The sequence below is a fragment of the Osmerus eperlanus genome, chromosome 20 (genome assembly GCF_963692335.1).
Source record: "Osmerus eperlanus chromosome 20, fOsmEpe2.1, whole genome shotgun sequence".
NCBI classification, from domain to species: Eukaryota; Metazoa; Chordata; class Actinopteri; order Osmeriformes; family Osmeridae; genus Osmerus; species Osmerus eperlanus.
In genome coordinates this window covers 5,386,097-5,405,463 of record NC_085037.1, presented here as the reverse complement: position 1 = coordinate 5,405,463, position 19,367 = coordinate 5,386,097, and the positions used below count along the sequence as shown (strand labels likewise).

General features: G+C 57.0%; 1 protein-coding gene across 4 annotated transcripts in view; it reads right to left on the bottom strand.

The window, feature by feature from the left end:
* Window positions 1-1,397: 1,397 nt before the first annotated feature.
* The window catches only part of arid1ab (AT-rich interactive domain 1Ab), a 33,665-nt gene continuing 15,695 nt past the window's right edge, over window positions 1,398-19,367 (bottom strand). Inside the window, exons 5-20 of one of the 4 annotated variants that reach the window (XM_062446248.1) lie at window positions 12,394-12,641; window positions 11,940-12,029; window positions 11,134-11,379; window positions 10,320-10,620; window positions 9,588-9,727; window positions 9,350-9,456; window positions 9,036-9,245; window positions 8,593-8,797; window positions 6,562-6,694; window positions 6,233-6,402; window positions 5,753-5,894; window positions 5,479-5,598; window positions 5,173-5,269; window positions 4,131-4,950; window positions 3,835-3,965; window positions 1,398-3,668 (exon numbers count right to left, since the gene is read on the bottom strand). In XM_062446248.1, coding sequence (XP_062302232.1) covers window positions 1,749-3,668; window positions 3,835-3,965; window positions 4,131-4,950; window positions 5,173-5,269; window positions 5,479-5,598; window positions 5,753-5,894; window positions 6,233-6,402; window positions 6,562-6,694; window positions 8,593-8,797; window positions 9,036-9,245; window positions 9,350-9,456; window positions 9,588-9,727; window positions 10,320-10,620; window positions 11,134-11,379; window positions 11,940-12,029; window positions 12,394-12,641 — 5,080 coding nt within the window. In that variant the 3' untranslated portion in view covers window positions 1,398-1,748. The remainder of the gene's footprint in view (window positions 3,669-3,834; window positions 3,966-4,130; window positions 4,951-5,172; window positions 5,270-5,478; window positions 5,599-5,752; window positions 5,895-6,232; window positions 6,403-6,561; window positions 6,695-8,592; window positions 8,798-9,035; window positions 9,246-9,349; window positions 9,457-9,587; window positions 9,728-10,319; window positions 10,621-11,133; window positions 11,380-11,939; window positions 12,030-12,393; window positions 12,642-19,367) is intronic. The other 3 variants (XM_062446249.1, XM_062446251.1, XM_062446250.1) reach the window with 3 other exon arrangements.

Below are 19,367 nucleotides of genomic sequence, written 5' to 3'. Positions count from 1 at the left end.
GAAGTTTTCTTAATGAAGACTGGAGGACATTTGTCATTCCATCTATTGCATTCTGAGAATGTACTAGTTCAATTATAGCATGAAGCAGTTGTAACTGCTATTGTACATGGTCTTACTATGGTGAAATCATTTCCTGCCTTTTTGATGAGCAAGGGATTTTCAAATATTACACTAAGCAGAATAATATGCACATATCCATGTTTTTTTGTGGCAATTGAAAGTACAGACACATTTAAATACAATCATCCATCACCAAATAAAATGAATAAAACCATCACAAACGTCTTACGAAGATTTAATGTACATTTATTCTTAACACGTGGAACATATAGTATAAAGATTTCATACTGAATAAATGATATTCATTAAGCCAAAAAAAAGGAAAAAAAGAGGAATTTACATCAAGTTTTTAGCTACATTGTCTGAAATACAAATATGCAGAATCCATATCACTGGAAAAAAGAAATTCAAACGGTTTCTTCATAGGGGTCTAGATTTGTTGTTTGAAGGAGCTCAAATGGAACCGCAGACATAATTTTGTTATGTTATATTCTCTACACCTGTACTGGAGACAAACTGAAACTTGATCTGTGTGGGGTCGCAAGGAACAGCAGCTGCACAACCCTGTAGCAAGAGACGGGCAGGGGGGGGGGGCGCCAGAGGAGGAGAGGGGGGGGGGTAAGTAATCACATGGCATACTTGATGTAGGGAATTTCACTTGAGTGTAACCTTTAATTCATCAAAGATTAAAAATGGTGAAGAGCAACAGAAAGTGAGAAAGAGAGAGCAAGAGAGAGAGCGAGAGAGGGAGAGAGGGAGAGAAAGAGAAGAGTGTAATGTACAACATCATATATACACTGCAGCTTGGACTGCATCTAGAGTTGAGGACCAGTCCTAAGACGTGACTTCTTTTATAAGGGTCAAGTCGTACAATCAAGGGACAAAGAGAAGAGGTCGGGGTGTTGTAGGTTCACGATACTTTGGGGGGAAAGCCTTTTTTCTCTCTCAACATTAACTAAAATTGGTTTTAAAAACTACAGTTTGCTGCCAAGCCAGCGTATCTCAGTGTGAAACAGTATTATTACAGTATGTTTACAGTTTTCTTAAGGTGTACAGTACAGAAAAAAGTCCTACAATCTACTGCACAGGCCTCCCATAACAGATGTCTGTTCACAGCCGATAACCTGGTACCTGTGGGGCTGAGTATATAGCATCCAAGTTACAGCAATTATACCACACCAGAGTCCATGAGTCTATTTAGCCTCCAAACATGAACCAAAATATCGTTTTCCCCATGCCCTACCCCCCTGCGAACCCCAAGGGAGGACCTGGGCACATATATCCCCCAAACTCACTGTAAACGAGACAGCAACTTTGGTTACAGTTTTTTGTTTCTCTTTTTGTGTCGATTTTTCTTTTCATTAAAAAAGTCCTTTCCGCAGGGCAGAACACACTCTCTCCTAGGCCAGGGTCCCAATCTACTCCTCCCCATCTGTGTTAGTTGATCTTTTTTTCTTTTCCAGGCTTTTTGAAATCCACAGCTACTTCATGAAATTCCTTCTTTAGTGAGAAGCAGGGGGGGGGGGGTAGAAAGGGCAGACAGTGGAATCCGAGGTGATTTTTGCATAAATTAAAAAAAGGACAGTCAGTTTTTGCTCTTAGTTCTCTCCACGCACACGCAACAGACACACAAAAAAAAGAAAGGGGGGAAGGGAACGGAACGCGGCGGAGCCGAGAGCCCACGGCTGTCATGACTGGCCGATCAGAAACAGTACGTCACAGATCACGTGGGACACCAGCGAGTTCATGAGGGGCGACACGGAGATGTCCAGGAGCCGCGACTCGTACAGCGTGAACTCCGAGTGGTTCTCCTCCACCTTGGCCAGGGCGTGCAGGGCCCGGGCGGCTCGCCGCATCATGTCCACGCTGGTGGGCTCAAAGTGAGCCCCGCCCTGCATGTGCAGCAGGGAGCTCTGGCTCTGCTGGTACTGAGTGGCCGCCAGGCTGTCCTCCAGGAAGCCCAGCAGGTTCCCCACGCTGCCCTTCTGCACCGCGATGGCGCGGGCCGCCAGGCTGTCGCCCTGGGCCAGGTTGGCCAGCAGGACCACCGCCATCTCCCGGCAGACGGCCACCTTGCGCTCCCCGACGAGGCGCACCAGCGAGCCGTACAGCTTCTCCAGGCGGCTGAAGGGCGGCGTGGCCAGAATGAGGTCGACGTTGTTGTCCTGGATGCTGAGCTTGCTGAGGGTCTCGAGGACCAGTCTCTGGGGGGACAGCGCCCCGTGGGGCCCCAGGGAGGGGAAGGGGTCCAGGGCCTCGGCCGAGGGGCAGACGGCCCAGTGGAGCAGGCCGTCCAGCAGCGGCAGGCAGATGCTCTCCGGGTAGACGGAGAGGTCGAGCTGGCCGGAGATGTTGGCCAGGGTGACGAGGCAGTTCTCCCGCAGCACCTCCAGGCAGTCCCACCACCACTCGTCCCGCTCGCAGCTCACGCCCTCGTCCTCCTCCTCCTCCTTCTCGTAGGTGACGGGTGCCTGCTTGCGCTCCGGGTGCCTGTGGTGGAGCAGCACCAGGCGGCCCAGCAGCAGCAGCAGGCCCGGGTGTTTGGACATTTCCAGGTCGTTGCCGGGGATGAAGGAGAGGCTCCGGACGATGTTGGAGATGCAGACGCAGCGCCGGGCGAGCGCGTCCTGCCAGTCCGACAGCGTGCTCAGGGGCGTCTCGTCCTTACTGTGCGGCTCGTCCTCCAGGATTTTGACGTTGCGCCGGCTCTGCAGCGCCGGGTTGATGCTGAACAGGAACTTGCCGTTCTCCTTCCGCTCCTCGGCGCCGCCGCGCACCGCCTCCTCCGTCACGGAGCCCGGCCGGGCCGACAGGACGTCGTCGATGGTGGCGGTGACGGGGGCGCCGGTGAGTGGGGGGGCGCCCTTCTCTTTCTCCGCGGTGGGGCGTCGGGACGCGGAGGACTGGGGCCGCTGGGACGCCTCCTCCTCCTCGGCTTTCTCCGGGCACTCGCCCGTCGCCGGCGCCTCGGGCGACGCGCTCTTCTTCCTGGCCTTGGCGGCGGCCGGCGTTCGTTTCCGCTGCTTGGCGAGGTCCGACCGCCTCTCTAAGTGGGTCTGGATGTGCTCCGTGGTGTCGCCCCCGCCGATGCTCCAGTGGACCAGCCCGCTGTCGAAGCTCTGCCGCCTGCCGAACTTGGTGGAGCGCCCCCCCAGGAACAGGTCTTTCTTCCGGACCACCTTGATGGGGAGCTTGTCGAACTTGCTGGCCTGCTTGGGCTTCTCCTGAGGCGGGCTGGGGTCCGGGGCCGAGCCGGAGCCGGGCTCCGCGGAGGACGAAGACGCTGCTTCCCGCCCTTCCTCCTCCTCCTGCGTGGGCTTGTCCTTCTGCGAGCTCTCCTCCTTCTCCTGCTTGATGTGGACCTGCGATGAGATGTCCATGCCGCTCTTCTCGTCCTCCTCCTCCTCCTCCTCCTCCTCCTCGCCTTCCTCCATGTCTTCCGCTTCCTGTTCTGGACCCTCCTCGTCGGAGCTGTCTTCGTCGGCGGCGCTGGGGTCGATGAGGGTCCGCTGGCCGGGGTCGCCCACCTCGTACTCCTTCAGGATGTCGAAGATCTCGATGAGGCAGCGTCGGAAGTACTCCACCACCAGCTCCAGGAAACCGGGAAGCTGCAACAGAAAAAAAAAACCTGTTTAGAGATTCCCGTCCACGCGTGCCGTCAATGCATTGGCGAGCATATTTCGTGACGTGAGTCTCGGTAACCAGAACCATCTTCTTGGAGAACCTTCCGGGTTCCGTTTGTGTTGGGATTCGGGTCGTGCCGGCGTGACCTACCTGACAGAGGTTGAAAGTGGAGATGCTGTTGTCGTCATACAGCAGAATGTTTATCGTGTCCAAGGCCCAAGTGCTTTCAGCTAGTAAGCCTGATTTTAGGGACATCATCACTCGCCAAGCTTCTGGTGTGCCTGAGGGGGGGCAACAGTGTGAAATAACATGAGTTCATTCGCCTGCAGAGTTCTCCGTCAGGAACACCTCTGAACTTTTATTTATACCTTTTTCCAAATGTTTTACAGCATTTTACTTACAAATTAAATAAGTAAGTAATCAAGTGAATGGAGAGTGACTCGTACCGATCTCTTTCATGGTGAGCCTTCTGCGGGGCTTGAGGAGGGGCTGGGAGGCCTCCACGGAGCCCGGGGGGAATGCCACGTCCCGCCTGATGAGCGGGGGCTGCACGGGGGCCTGGCCTATGTGCGAGGCGGGCACGGGGGGCGCGGCTTTCAGCATCTTGATGCCCGAGTGCATGTAGGGCGACTTGCTGGGCGACGTCCTGCTCTCCATGGGCCGGGGCATGGGCGCCGGGCTGGACACCTGGGGAATGTGGTTCTGGGAGGACTGGTAGTTGGACTGCAGGGGCCTGGACATGGGAGGACCCGAGCCCCCCGGCCCGTAGGGGGGCTGCCTCGGGTTGACGTGGCCAGGCCACTGGCCCTCGTGGTTCATGCGCTGGTCGGCCGGCATCATCTCCTCGGAGCGGTTCATGCCGTGGTAGCCGGGGCCCTGGCCCGGCACCGGAGGGCCTTGGCGGTTGGGGTAGTTGGGGTAGCCCATCTCGTTGCGGCCCTGCCACATTGGACCCTGGGGGCCGTCCGGGGCCGACTGCATGGGGCTGCCCATCATCTGGGGAGGCATGGGGGACTGGGAGTTGGGTCCTCCGGAGGCCGGCCCCCGCTCCCGGCCGAAGGGGAAGGAGAACTGTCCCTGGGGGCCGGGGGGCCTCCGCTCGGCCCCTGGGTAGGCGTTGTACTGGTTGTACATGTCCTGTTGGCCCTGGGGGCCCGCGGGCTGGGGGCCCTGTTGCTGCTGAGCGCTGAAGGGGACGTTGTACATCTCCCCCTCGTGGCGCTTGGCTGGAGGGCCGTAGCCCCCGTCCACAGGCCGCTTGTAGTTCTGGAGACACACAACCAAACACACGGGTCATTCCGACACATCAATCCACATCACAATGACCATCCGAATAACACAAAATAACCTTGCAACTTAGCTCGCTCATTTTTATTATGAAGATCATACCGATAAGAATGTATACCAGCTTTGTGGTCATTACTGTTCGCCGGGCCTATTCAGAAGCGGTGTGTAGACAGCAAGCAACGGGAAAAAAAAAGTTCTCACCGGTTGTTGCTGTGGATACATTCCTGGCTGCTGATTGGGGTACGGTCCACCAGGGGGTGCTCCTTGGCCAGGGTACTGATTACCATAGGAATCAAGCCTGTAAGACAAAACAACATTCACACACTGACACACATATTTCACCTGATCTCAAATATTTTACGACTATAAAGAGGGGTTCCTTCCTTCCTAAAAGCTCACATCTCAGTGTACATCGTGCTTAGCAAGTGATGATATGAACGGTTGCTGGTATGGGCACGGGATGATGAAATGAGTGTGTGTGTGTGTGTGTCCTGCCAGAGCACTGACCGTTGCTGCTGGGGGGGGCGGCTGGGAGAGTACATCCCTGTGTCGGCACCAGCGGGCATCATGTTGGTTTGGGGCGTTCCGGGGACCATGTTGCCATCGGGGCCCATGCCGGGCTCCTGTCTGTGGGGCCACAGAGAGACAGAGAGAGGATCAGAGAGACACATCTTGCACACTACAGATCTAGACTCTGATTCAGAGAGGGCTGTACTGCTAGAAACCATGGGCTCGGTGCTTCTGGGTTCCGGGATCCCAGTAAGCCGTGTGGCGGCCGTACCTCCTGTCGTATCCTGGCCCGTAGGGGAACTGCTGCCTCTGGCCCATCTGCATGGTCCCCATGGGCCCTGGGGGGCCACGGGGGAACTGCTCCCCCATCCCACTGTTGGGGCCGGGGCCTGGAGTCATAAACTGCTCTCCAGCTGCACACACAGAGAGAGAGAGAGAGAGAGAGAGAGAGAGAGAGAGAGAGAGAGAGAGAGAGAGAGAGAGAGAGAGAGAGAGAGACAGAGTTAACGACCTTGCGCTGCCTCGGTCGCGACGGAGATGCTGACTCGGAAGCGCGGGATGCAAGAGCAGCCAGGGGTGCAGGAGCAGCCAGGGATGCAAGAGCAGCCAGGGATGCAAGAGCAGCCAGGGGTGCAGGAGCAGCCAGGGGTGCAGGAGCAGCCAGGGGTGCAAGAGCAGCCAGGGGTGCAGGAGCAGCCAGGGGTGCAAGAGCAGCCAGGGGTGCAGGAGCAGCCAGGGGGCCAGCGCTCACCTTTCCTCATGCCACCGAAGGGGTCCTTGTTGGGCTCGTAGGGGCCCATGCGGCCCATCATCTCCGGCCCGCCCATCCCGGGCTGGTAGGCTGAGTTGGGGGTCATGGCGTTCCGCCTGGCAAAGGCAGGGTCTCCGCCATCAGCAAAGGGGTCCTGCAAGTTCACACTCCTGGAAGCCGGCAAGGAAAGAGAAAGGAGATGGTTAGGAACACCTCAAGACAACTTTGGGGGGGGGGGGGGGGGGGGAAACGACCTTTGGTGTATGTATGGAGGTTGTCGTCATGGACAGGGAGCCTCCTCTCTGGTGCACGGGGGTGTAGGGACGTACCTGACCACAGGCATGGGGGGCATCTGGCTGTGGGGGGTGGAGGCGGGGGTCGGGGGCTTCAGCTCACCCCCCTCCGCCATGGAACTACTGGTGGACTGGGGCGTTTGGGGGCCCTGCAGAGATCCAGAGCCAGCTGCAACAGAGAACACGCCAGGTAAGACACACATCACCCAGATCCCCCCTCATCTTCCACACAGTGTGTGGAACAGGAGGTTCTTCTCTGCGAGGGGGCAGATGAACGCTGGTTTTTCAGGGCGAGACCCAAGATCCTCAGGAGGAGTTTGGTAGAAAACACCAAGACAAGAGGGCACCATGGAGCGCTCTTGTCCCAGCATGCCCCTGTTCACTCTGGGGAGGCCCCAGTACAGTACATCCACACCTAGCTGGCATCAGAATCACCATGAGGCTCAGACAGTCAGGGGGAAGGGGGGGGGGGTCTGAGGCACGAAGGTGAGTGTCTGTGTGCGTGTTAGGTGGGTGGGGTGGGGGGGTGTTTGGCGGCCCTCATCCACAGCCCTGGCTCTGGACTCTCTCTATTAGCCCGGCCTGTCTGATGAGTCATGTGTTCCATTCATTAACTGGCACTCACACGCCGGCTGGGGTCATCGACAGGTCGCAGTTATTCACATTTTCTCACTTCGCCCTGTCGCTCGCTCTCTCGCTCCCTCTCTCTCTCTCACGGGCGCACGCACATCAGCCAGCCAGCCTTCCCTCCCCCCTTTCCCTCTCTTCCTCCCCCCCTCCCTCCCTCTGGGCAGGGATTTCCCTCTACTACAGATGAAGGGAGGGGAGGGGGGGGAGGGGTGGAATCTTACAACGGAGAGAGAGAGAAAAAAGACAGAGCAAGGGAGGGGGAGAAAAAAAAAAAAAAGTGTGTGACTTTACACACACACACACACACAACCCACCCTTTTTCCCATTCATCATTTTCTGGCTCAGCACTAATCTCCAGGGGAGTGTAGCCTGTGAAGCCCTGGGCGTCTGGGCCAAGCGGCGTGCAGCAGGCATCAAGCCCTGTGTAGCACACTACTGAGAGGAGGGGGCATCAACAGATGAGCAGCCCCCCCTACACACACACACACACACACACACTCTCTCTCTCTCTCTCTCCCCCCAACCAGTAATGTCATGCCAGCAAACATGGCCCACATCACAGAGGATTCCCTCTCTTGTAACCCCTCCACCCTGCGGGCCGTTCTACGTCAGCCTTGGCCAGGCCACAGAGCAGACCTTGGTGGTGCTCAGCCAGACTGGGATATGATGAGGGGGGGAGCCCGTCCCGTCCAAACCAAACAGCGTTCAGGCAAGACCCCCCCCTCCCCTCCCCGATCTCCCACAACCCACGGAGACCCCCTCGAGACCCCATCCTCCTCCCCCCCCCCCAAGGCCCTCTGCTCCCAGGCAGGCCCTCCTCCACCAGGCCCTCCTCCACCGCCCTCCGCCGGCGGCTGCTCTCCCACTCTGAGCAAACATGGAGAGTTGACTCCCGGATCAGTATGCGGACGGCGGAGGGGGACTTCTACGCAGCAGGCCGACGGAGGCAGAAGGACAAGTCAATTCCCCCGTCGAATTCCTCAAAATGCCAGGGAGCGGGGGGGCCCCCCAGACCCGTTCGTGAAACTGTCAAGACGACGTGGGGAGGCGCGCAAAACACACGCGCGCGCATCATGACTTACAGCTGCAGCGCTGTCATTTACAGCCAAAACAGCAGTGATTTATGGCGAGACGCTGCTCGTCCAAACGACGGTGTAAGATTGACTTTTAACATCACAATTAATGGGACACAATAAAATTGCACCACTTTTATGGGCGCATTATATGGGCCGAGGAGTAGAGCGCTGCATGTGATAAATATCAGAGTAACCACACCAACAGAACAGGGGGGAAAGACTAAACGGGCCTTTTGGCTCGGTTTCGCGGCCGAGGTGGCGCGTTTTCCACGCGGTACGACGCCGAACTCTTTACCGGAACCAGCCGTGCGACTAGGATGCCGAAAGGGGGAGTGGAAGGTCCTGGGGGTCGGGTACCCACCTGGGCTGGGAGGCTGGACCTTGGCCTGGTTCTTTTTGGCGTCCGTGTTGAAGATGTCCGGCGGCGGGTCCTCGCCGCGTTCGATCTTGCACTCGAAGGCGTACAGACACTGGATGTACTGCTTCTTCAGGGAGCTGGCCGCGCTGCTGGACGTGCCCACGCTCAGGTTGGTGGCCAGCTCGCGCCACTTCTTGTTCTTGTTCACCTGGAGGGGAGAGAGAGAGCGAGAGCGCGAGAGAGCGAGAGAGCGAGAGAGAGCGAGAGAGCGAGAGAGCGAGAGAGCGAGAGAGAGAGAGAGAGAGAGAGAGAGAGGAGGGATATAGTTTACATGACAGTTTTCCCCAACATGTGCAGCCAGGCCTGGTGAATGCATGGCTGAAACTCAACAGACGTGCAAATTGAGACCCGCTGGTGCAGGATAAGATATACAGACACACACACACCTGCGTGAGGCCTCCGATCTCCTTGACAGACACGTAGAGCCTGAAGAGATCCAGGGGTTTGCGCCCCACCGCCGGCAGGTTGTTCATCCCCATGGCCTTCTCCTCGGCAAAGGCCAGGTAGCGGTCCACCCACATCTTCCTCTCCGGCTCCGGGCCCAGCTCGTACAGGCGCGTGATCTTCTCGTTGGTCGTCGTGGAGGAGTTCGACTTCTGCAGGGAGGGGGGAGGAGGGAGGAGGAGAATTGAGGTTCTCTGTAACCTGGCCAACGCTCGAGTTGAGGGTTCACGGCCAAGGCCTGCCGCCATCTTTTCACCTTTTTCGTGGTCGTCTCGGGTTTGGGGGCGCCCTCCACTTTGTTGTTCATCTTCTGGGCGGGGTTGAGTTTGACGTCCATGCCGAACTCCGGGCTGGGCGCCATGCCTGGGAAGAGCAGCGGGGGGGGACGATCAGACACCCTGAACCACTGTGTTGGTGGACGGGCGGGGTCGCCCTGACGAGCCCCCGGCGGCGTTCTATGTTCAAAGAAAACTGGGGTCTCCCAGCCAACTCACCGGGGGTGTTGTTGGCCATGTTGCCCCCCATGGGGTAGGGCCCTCCCTGGTTCATCATGCCCTGCATGCTGTTCATGCCCGACCCGTAGGGGGAGCCGGCGGCCATCATGCCCTGGGGCATGTTGGGGTAGCCCGGCGGCCTGGAGGAAGGACAACCACCATTATTACGACTACAGAGAAGAGCGGCGCAGTGTTCTCAAAATAAAGAAAGAAGACGATCACATGACGTTCTCAGACTGTCAACGTGTCACGCCGGCCGTCTCCATCCCACACTTTTATCCGGTGGCCTTTATAGCCCTCTACGGCACCCTTTAACCTTCTCTCCCTCCCTCCCTCCCTCCCTCCCTCCCTCCCTCTCACTGTCCTCGTCACCCTCAGTAAAGCTCGGCCTCCCCTGGTCCTGGTTCTGGAACCTCCTCCAAACCCTGCCGGTGTGGCAGCACCCTCCCTGCCCGTGGAAGAGTGTCGACTCACTGCCCTGCAGCCGCTGACCTCACCCCCGTTCCTGTCAGCAGGGCTGAGGTCATCCTGCGCCTGCCCCTCCCTGTAGGGTCCTTGTTCACCTCCCTACCTCCGCTCTGCTGCCGCCGCTGCTACGACCGGCTCTCCCCCACAGAGTGCAGTCAATGACGGGGGAAGAGGTCTTAGAGACCTCAGACGAGACAACCCAGAGACCTCAGAGACCCCCCCCCCCCCCCCTCAGAAAGACCCTCAGAGGCCTGGCCGGCCTACCTGTTGTGTATGGAGTTGGGGGGGCCGTGGTGCATGGGGGCGCCAGCCTCCTTCCTGTTCATGCCCGGAGGGGGACACATCCCGGAGGCCACCTGAGGGGGCATGCCGGCCATGTTGGGGCCCATCCCGGGGCCGTAGGGGCGCGGCCCCATCTGCCCGGGGCCCATCCTGCCGGGGGGCATGCCCCCCGCGTACGGAGCCCCTCCGGCCTGGCCCGGCATGGGGTTCATGGTGCCGCCCATGCCGGGGCCCGTGTAGTTGGCGTTGGGCATCCCGCTGTAGCCGGGCTGCCGTGGGTATCCTGGGGGAGAGGTGGAGAGGCCGTCAGGGCCAATTGAACCGTGTGATCGCGTCACCGTACATTTCTTATGGACTGGAGCTCTTGATGCAAGCGAGAGCTTGCGGTGAACCCTTGAGGTCGACCCCGAGGTCTGTTCTTTCGCAGAAACCATACTGGGAGGAGTTTCAGTGGGCCAGCTCTGCGTCTAACCATGCTGTCACAGGACGCGCAAAAGAGCAGGATTTAAGGCTGCCTGTCGACCACACGGCCTGGTTGTGACTGATCTCACTACTTCAGAACCACAGGGAGGGGGAGGGGAACGGGAGATGCAAATGTGATATTTTTGTACATCGATATTCAAGAGCGGCTTCAAAGCTTTCCTGTATCTAGGCTAACAGAGAAATCGCTGCCACAGTTCTCGGATGACAGCTGGGAAAGCTTTTAAAGAGACTCCACATTTGTATCTGTCCTGAACACTCAGTCTACCATCAACACGGCTCCTTTTAATACTTCATCTACAGATGAAATCTTTACCTCTGCTACTCCCTGCTTCCTCCCCTCCTTTCCTCTCCTCTCTGATTCCTTTCCTCTCCTCCCTCCAGGGGTCGTTACCTTGCGGTCCGTACTGGGCGCCCTGAGGGCCGTAGCTGCCCATGGAGTTGTTCTGGGGGTAGGACCCCATCCCTGCATGCATCTGGCCTCCCGATGACTGGCGTGGGGATAAGGCAGAGCCAGACTGGGGGGAGCCGTACGGAGGCATCTGAGGGTTCCGCATGTACACTGGAGGGGGGGAGGGAGAGAGAGACAGAGAGTGTGAGAGAGAGAGAGAGAGAGAGAGACAGAGAGAGAGAGAGAGAGAGAGAGAGAGAGAGAGAGAGAGACAGAGAGAGAGACAGACAGACAGAGAGAGAGACAGACAGAGAGAGAGACAGACAGAGAGAGAGAGAGACAGAGAGAGAGACAGACAGAGAGAGAGAGAGACAGAGAGAGAGACAGAGAGAGAGACAGACAGAGACAGAGACAGAGACAGAGACAGAGACAGAGACAGAGACAGAGACAGAGAGAGAGAGAGAGAGAGAGAGAGAGAGAGAGAGAGAGAGAGAGAGAGAGAGAGAGAGAGAGAGAGAGAGAGAGAGAGGGTAGAGGGAGAAAGAGAGAGGGACAAAGGGAAAAAACAGAAAGTGAGATAAACATTAGGACCTTGGCACTCCCCACACAAGATGGACTACGCAGCAGCCCGGCTACCACATGTTGAGAACGTGACAAACCAGCACCACCAACACAGGCTCCACTGAGAGAGTGAAGGAGTCAACAGAAGGCCCCCCCCCCTCCCCACTCACCCCTGTCCTGCCCCATGGCTGACTGGTTCATGGAAGAGTGCAGGATCCCATCCGACTGGACACTAGGTGGCCTGGGAGGAATCGGGTTACCTGCACGGCAACAGAGACACAGTCAGTCACCGGGCCAGCTTCCATATTCACCTGTCTAACTGGATTCTATTGGTGTCATGTATTGTTTAAGCATGATATGAAGATACAGCCTATTTGTTCTCTGTAAACAAAGAAACTTTTGCCCTGGTTCTCTGTCTGTGTGTGTCTGTGTGTGTGTGTGTGTGTGTTGTTTGCCCTGGTTCTGTATGTGTGTATATGTGTATTGTTTGCTTTGGTTCTGTGCGTTTTCCTTGGTTCTGTATGTGTGTGTTATTTTCCTTGGTTCTGTGTGTGTGTGTGTGTGTGTGTGTGTGTGTGTGTGTGCGTGCGTGCGTGAGAGAATCTCTGTCCCTCTGCCACCCACCTGGCACAGCCGCGGGGGACAGGGGTCCGGAGCGAGAGGGGGTGACGCTGGCGGGGGAGCCCACGGGGGAGGGCGACGGGCCCCGGATCCCGGGCAAGTGCGGCGAGGTGTGGGGGGAGAAGGGCGACTGGGCGGGGTTGCTCTGCTCGCCCTGGCTGCTGGACACGCCCGACGTGCTGACCCCGGGGCTCAGGGCGCCCTCCGTCCCCGTGGGCAGGTCGTCGATGGAGCCCGACAGGTCCTGGACCAACGCAAGGACGAGGGGGGAGGAGAGGGTGAGAACATGGAGTGATGGGGACACGCCCGGGTGGTTTGCCACCGCCCCGGAGGCAAACGGTTGTGGTGTGTGTTTTTTCCCCCCCCCCCCACCCCCCTCCCAAAAAAACAAACTGGGGGGATAATTTATAGTATTAGCATTGTGCTCATGTCACTATAGTCTTGTGTTTATATGGTCTGAAACAAGGACGTTTATACACCGAAAACAGTTGCTGTGTGACTTTTACATGGCGCAGATGGGCGGACTCTAGCTACGACCATGTGGTTCTGTTGAGAAGTGGAGATGGATAAGATAGAATCTGGCCAGAGCTAAGGCAGGGAGACAGGCAGGTAGGCAGGGCAGGGAGACAGGCAGGTAGGCAGGGCAGGGAGACAGGCAGGCAGGCAGGGCAGGGAGACAGGCAGGGAGACAGGCAGGCAGGGCAGGGAGACAGGCAGGTAGGCAGGCAGGGCAGGGAGACAGGCAGGTAGGCAGGCAGGGCAGGGAGACAGGCAGGTAGGCAGGCAGGGCAGGGAGACAGGCAGGTAGGCAGGGCAGGGAGACAGGCAGGCAGGCAGGGCAGGGAGACAGGCAGGGAGACAGGCAGGCAGGCAGGGCAGGGAGACAGGCAGGTAGGCAGGCAGGGCAGGGAGACAGGCAGGTAGGCAGGCAGGGCAGGGAGACAGGCAGGTAGGCAGGCAGGGCAGGGAGACAGGCAGGTAGGCAGGCAGGGCAGGGAGACAGGCAGGTAGGCAGGCAGGGCAGGGAGACAGGCAGGCAGGCAGGGCAGGGAGACAAGCAGGCAGGCAGGCATGCAGGGAGACAGGCAGGTAGGCAGGCAGGGCAGGGACACAGGCAGGGCAGGGAAGCTGGGGAAGTGTGTGTAGCTGGGGAAGTGTTTTGGGGGAAGGTGAGTGTTTACACTCTGCCCGTCCTCACGTGGATCCCATGTGCTGCTCAGAAATGCAAGCTCATCTGCCAGTCAGATCGAAGGAGGGAAAAAAAAAAATGGAGGGAGGGGAAGGAGGAGGGAAAAAAACACACACACACACACACACTGGACAGTAGCCAACTATTCCCATAGAAATCTCACACTCGCGGGCTGGCTGCAGCCCCGAAGCCGGCGGTTTTGCACTTGAAACGGCGCCCGCTGCTATTTTTGGGATGTGACCTGACGGAGGAACCCCAGAGGGAGCGACAGGAGGAGGACGCTGATTCAGGCTCCCCCCCCCCCCCTTCCCCCTCCCCTCACTCCCTCTCCCAGTGCAGAGCTGGGAGTGACCCACAGAAGCACAGTGCCCCTGCAAGCTCGACAGAGAGCACGGCTCTGTGCAGAACCAAGACCAGGGTGCTGCTAGCAGGCGTGTCTCTTTTAAATACTTAAATATGTACAGAACTAAAAATACAGAGGAGAGCAGATATAGCCCAGAACAGAGCCACGACTCAGAAAGTAGGATAGGGTTTGACTAGATAAAAAAGGAGGTGGGGGGGGGGGGGGGGAATATATCAGCATTCCTGCTTAACTTGTTTTTTTCCCCAGAAAAATCCCCAGCCGAGTCAGCTGACCTTCCCCCACTCTGGGCAGAGCAGAGACATCACAAGACCAGTCATGTGACGACAGCAGCCCTGGGCTCCAGGCTGGGCTGGACACAATGACCACCTCTGCAGCCCTGTCTGCCCTACAGCCAGGGGGCCGGGAACTGTAGCACAAGGGCCTCTCACACACACACACACAGGCTACTCTCCCACCTCAGGGGAGGAGTCAGGGGTCAGGGGGTCAATCCCCACGGCAACTCCGGGGAGTGTCACCTCCCTGAGAGGTTATCCAGGGACAAGCACAGAGCAGACTAGCAGTGGGGATTAGAGGTTAGCCCAGTGACTAGGCCAGGAGGACTGAGTCCTGCTGTGCTCCCAGGGAAAAGGGAAAGCGTCCTCGCTGACAGCACAGCAGCAGTACTCACATCCACATCAGAGCTCGGTAAAGATTCTCAAAATGTCAAACGGACAATTCTAATGTCTGTATGTGGAGAGAACACACACACACACCTCCTTCCTCTTCCTGCTCGCTCGCTCTCTCCCTCTCTCCCTCTCTTGCCTAGCTACTCTCATTCTGCAGTCATTGATTTTTCCCTGCTCAATATTGCACAGAAGTGGCCGGCAGGCAGGCAGGCAGGCAGCAAGCCCGTGTTCTGCTGACTGCACAAGCTGGACAAAGTGAGCCTGATTCTTGACCGGCCATTCAACATGCTGGCCACTCATTGCAGTGAGGGAGAGAAAGGCAGAACGAGAGTGGAGGGAACCGTGGAGAAAGAAGGTTGGGTGTAGGGGGGGGGGGGGGGGGGGGGGCACTATTTACATAAACATTTTCAACCAGAACAATATTTGTCCTCTAAAAACACAGCAAAATACACACTAAATACCCTCTGCCTGGCTGTTAGCAACCATCTCACCACTGTGGAGAGAAAGAGAGAGAGAGAGGAGCCAGTGCTGCAGTTCTGTGGTGCACCATGTTTCCCTCCCTGCTCTGCGGCAGCCATTTTGTGCTTCACACTGCCTCTCACAGAACTTCCACAGAGAGCTCTACCCACCGTTTAAAAAACGACAGACCCAAAGCCGGGGTGCAGATCACGCACATGAAGACCAACATTTTCTGAGAAGCAAAAGGCGCACAAAATCAATGATGACATCAAATTTGTGGCTTATAGTTTGAGGTCAGTCTGAGTCCGTGGCCATGTTGCTTTTCTTGCTACCACAACCAATGTGGCCATGTTGCTCCTTAGTCATCCGACTGCTTCGCTGTCATGCCCACGAACCACCGTGTTCCATTTGCAGATTACTTCACTGAATCAAACAAGCCAATCTGGAGCCATTAAGACGCCAAAGCTGCACCCACCCCCCCTCAGGAGAAACTGAAACCCAGAGCGTTTAGTGTAGGTGAGGTAAAGCTAGCTAGTTAGCTTGCTGGAGGGCGAGTGCAGCTTGCATGTGACATATTGCTGAATGAGATAGGGAAGGCTAGCTATCAGGAGTCCATGGCTGAGGCCTGTGGTGTAACAGGATCTGAGGATGGATGGGTGTGAGGGGTGGTGTGGGGTCTTGGTTCAGCTCCCAGTCACAGACTCTCCCTGACCCTCGCTCACTCTTTCTCTCCCTCTCTCTTTCCCTCTCTCTCCTTCCCACTCTGAGGTTTTTGCTCGTTCAGACTCTGGCAGGTTTCCTGTTCCCAGACCAGCACAGTAACACAAACACACACACACACACTCTATAGAGGTGACGGGCGGCGAGGGGTAGGGAAACAGAAAGATACATATTTAAAAAAAGAAAAAAAAGAAAGAAAAAAAAAGAGGCTTTCCGCGTCTCTGGGGCTGCCATGGTTACGGGGCTCCACGTGCTTTGACACATTAGCACAGACACCACCACCACCCTTCCCCCCCCTTCCTCTACTCCCCCCCCCTCCCCCCCCTCCCCCCCTCCCCTCTCTTCTCTTCCCCCGGCCTCCCTCTGAGCCTGTCGGGGTCACGGTGCAGTCAGCTACTACAAAGAGGAGCCCGTCATTGTTACGGGAAGCACCGACAGACCAAAGCCATCCTCCCCTGCACTGCTGTGACTTTAATTACACACACTCAGCCTCCAGGCTCACTGAGGCGGCCTGGGAGGGAGACAGGCACACACACACACACACACACACACACACACACACACCTGCTCCGTTGCTTAGATCAGAGTGTTTGTGTTTACCTCTCATTGTCATCGTGCGAGATCACAATGCAACACGTTGCCGTGTGTGTGTGTGTGGCGCTGTGGGACCACAGGTGCTTGTGATCCTCACAGAGGGGTCATGGGAAAACGTCACACCCCTCCACCCTCGTCTAAGTGGCCGTAGTGCAAAGCGAGTGATCCTCCACCCGGGTGCGCCCTGCTCCTTGTCCCTGTCACGCGGGAAGGCTGCCTCATCGGGAACACGTCGCCGCAAATCATCCCGTGACCGCCACTTTGAAAGCCGCGGCGCGCAGCTCCGGAGGCCGCGCGGAACCGTGACATTTCCGAAAGCGGCTCTCCGCTCGACCCTTATCGCGCCCGCCGGCTCCCCACCCCCGCGTCATCTGATATCATGCTACATCAGCCCTGGCTGCCGGGCCGGCTTCAGGAAGGGGGGGGGGCCTGGTCTGGAGCAGGTAGAGTGCAGCAGGGGCACAGGGTCCTGATCTGGGCCCAGGGTAAGGGTGAGCAGCGCACGGGGACATTCCTGCACCGGGGAGGGGGGGGGGAGGGGGGGGGGGGGGGGTCTCTGGGAAGCCCATGGTGAGCCCGGAGACAGCCCAGCCACAGCCCAAGCTCTCGCTTTGCAGGGCTGAGCTCAACCATAAGGGGGCACTCCCATCCCACTATGAAGGAAGAGAGGAGGAGGAGGAGAGGAGAGAGAGAGAAGAGAGGCAAGGCCCCTGCCTCACACAGCAGCAGCCATTACACTTCCACAGCACAGGGCTCAGGAGAAGCGGTCTGCCTCACTGGTGCAGCTTCCTGCAGCCATCCTCTTACAGTGCACACGCGTCTACAAAGAATTACCCCACGCTTCAGACGCCCGACCCGCTTCATGATAAATGATGCAAAATGATGTGCCCGAGTGCGATAGTCTGATTATCGAATCGTCGAGCACCATATCCTCGGTCACTGGGACGGGGACTTGGGACGGGGGGAACGGGGGGTTGCAGACGGGAGCATGGTGGGGATCCTTCTCAGGATCAAGTCGGAGGATTTGGAAGATATGGTGTGCGTTTCCTTCACCCTGACCAGGCACAACGTCCCACACACCCCCACGATTAGCCGGGTAGCTTGTCACAATATACCACACAGGACTGGTAATTAATGGACAAAGGGGCAAAGGGAAAGTGGAGAAAGAGAAGAAGAAGAAAAAAGAAGCCTTGACTGATATGGAAGTGGGGGGGGGGGGGGGGAGAAAAAAAAAAAAACAAGAACTAAAAAGGGCCAAAGACACTAATCAATACAGCTCAGCTGCTGTTTCCCCAGGTCCTCCTTCTACGCTTGGATGGCTGAAGGTTACATTGTTGGTCGTGGAAACGGGGCTTTCCCTTCGAGTGGCTAATAAACATTCAACATTTGCCTAATTGAGCTTCTCTGTGGAAAAGGAGCGCACACACACACAGATACTCTGCGCCAGTGTGTGCAGAAATGAGGGAGGGAGGGAAGGGGAGGTGGGGTGGCGGTCTGATTGCTGTGAATAATAGGGCAATGCTGTGTGCATGGGGGGGGGGGCTTTTGTACTGATCACAATGGTAGCAGGGAGTCCAGAGCTCCGCACAGATGCCCATGTGAGGCAGGCAGCTGCCCAGCCTGAGGTGAGGGGTGCTGGGATACGGAGGGCTGAGGGGGCTGGGGGGCCGTGGGGGGGGGGGGGGGGGCTGGGTGAGGAGCCCTAGAGCCAGTCTGCCTCCCCAGCGCAACGCCCCTCCCACACACCCCTCGCAAACCAATCTAGTGGCCGCTGCCAAACAACCAACACACCACACCACTAGTCAATTTGTGAGAGCAGGGGGGGTGGATACATGATTATTGTAGGTATAGAGCCGTTCTCTGTCTAAAACTGAGCTGTATTCATCAATATAAACGGGGAGATTCATCCTGCCCCGCTCGGCAAGGCAGAGCAGAGGACAGACAGTGCTGCAGTCAGCCACAGTCTTTGCTAGCTCAGCCCAGCAGAAATGGAGGCAGAGGGGAGGGGCATGGAGTGTGTGCGTGTGTGCAAGTGTGAGAGAGCGAGAGGGAGCGGGGAGGGGAGAGCGTGTGCGTATGTGCTCACAAGAGCAAAACAGGGGAGGATTTTACAGCTCAAAACAATTCGCTGAGGCAAATCCAAAACAATACACTTTGTCAGCAAATTGAATTTTCTCAAGTACATTAATTAAAAATCACATACAGAGGGGAAACGGAGAGATAGAGAGAGTGAGCGAAGGCGAGTGAGATGGCGCAAAGGAGAGGGTGGGGGAGAGTGAGAGAGAAACGAGGCCCCAGAATCTGAATACGACACGTACACACAGGAAGCGCAGGCCCCAGAATAGCAACAGGAAACACGCCCCAGACACTGAATACTGCAACACCAGAGCCTCGCAAAACAAGCCTCGCAAAACAAGGTTGAGCCGTGCAGCGTTACGAAAGCTGATTTACAGAGAAGCAATGAAGAGAGAGAGAGAGAGAGAGAGAGAGAGAGAGAGAGAGAGAGAGAGAGAGAGAGGAGAGAGAGAGAGAGAGAGAGAGAGAGAGAGAGAGAGAGAGAGAGAGAGAGAGAGAGAGAGAGAGGAGAGAGAGATGAGAGAGAGAGAGAGAGAGAGAGAGAGAGAGGAGAGAGAGAGAGAGAGAGAGAGAGAGAGAGAGAGAGGAGAGAGAGAGAGAGAGAGAGATGAGAGAGAGAGAGAGAGAGAGAGAGAGAGAGAGAAAGAGAGAGAAAAGAGAAAAGAAAGAAGAGAAGAGGGTGGGGGTGAAGAGAAAAATTTAGAAAAGAGACAGAAAGAAGAGAAAATAGAGAAACTCAAAAAAAAAAAAAAAAAAAAAGACCAACAGATAAGAGAGAGAGAGAAAGAGAGAGAGAATTCATACTGAAAGGCAGAGGGTTGGGACTGGGTAGGAGGGAAAAAGTGGGCCGGCCTAGCCAGCCAGAGCTGTGTCGCACAAACAAGCTGTACTCTGCTGCAGAGAGGAGAGC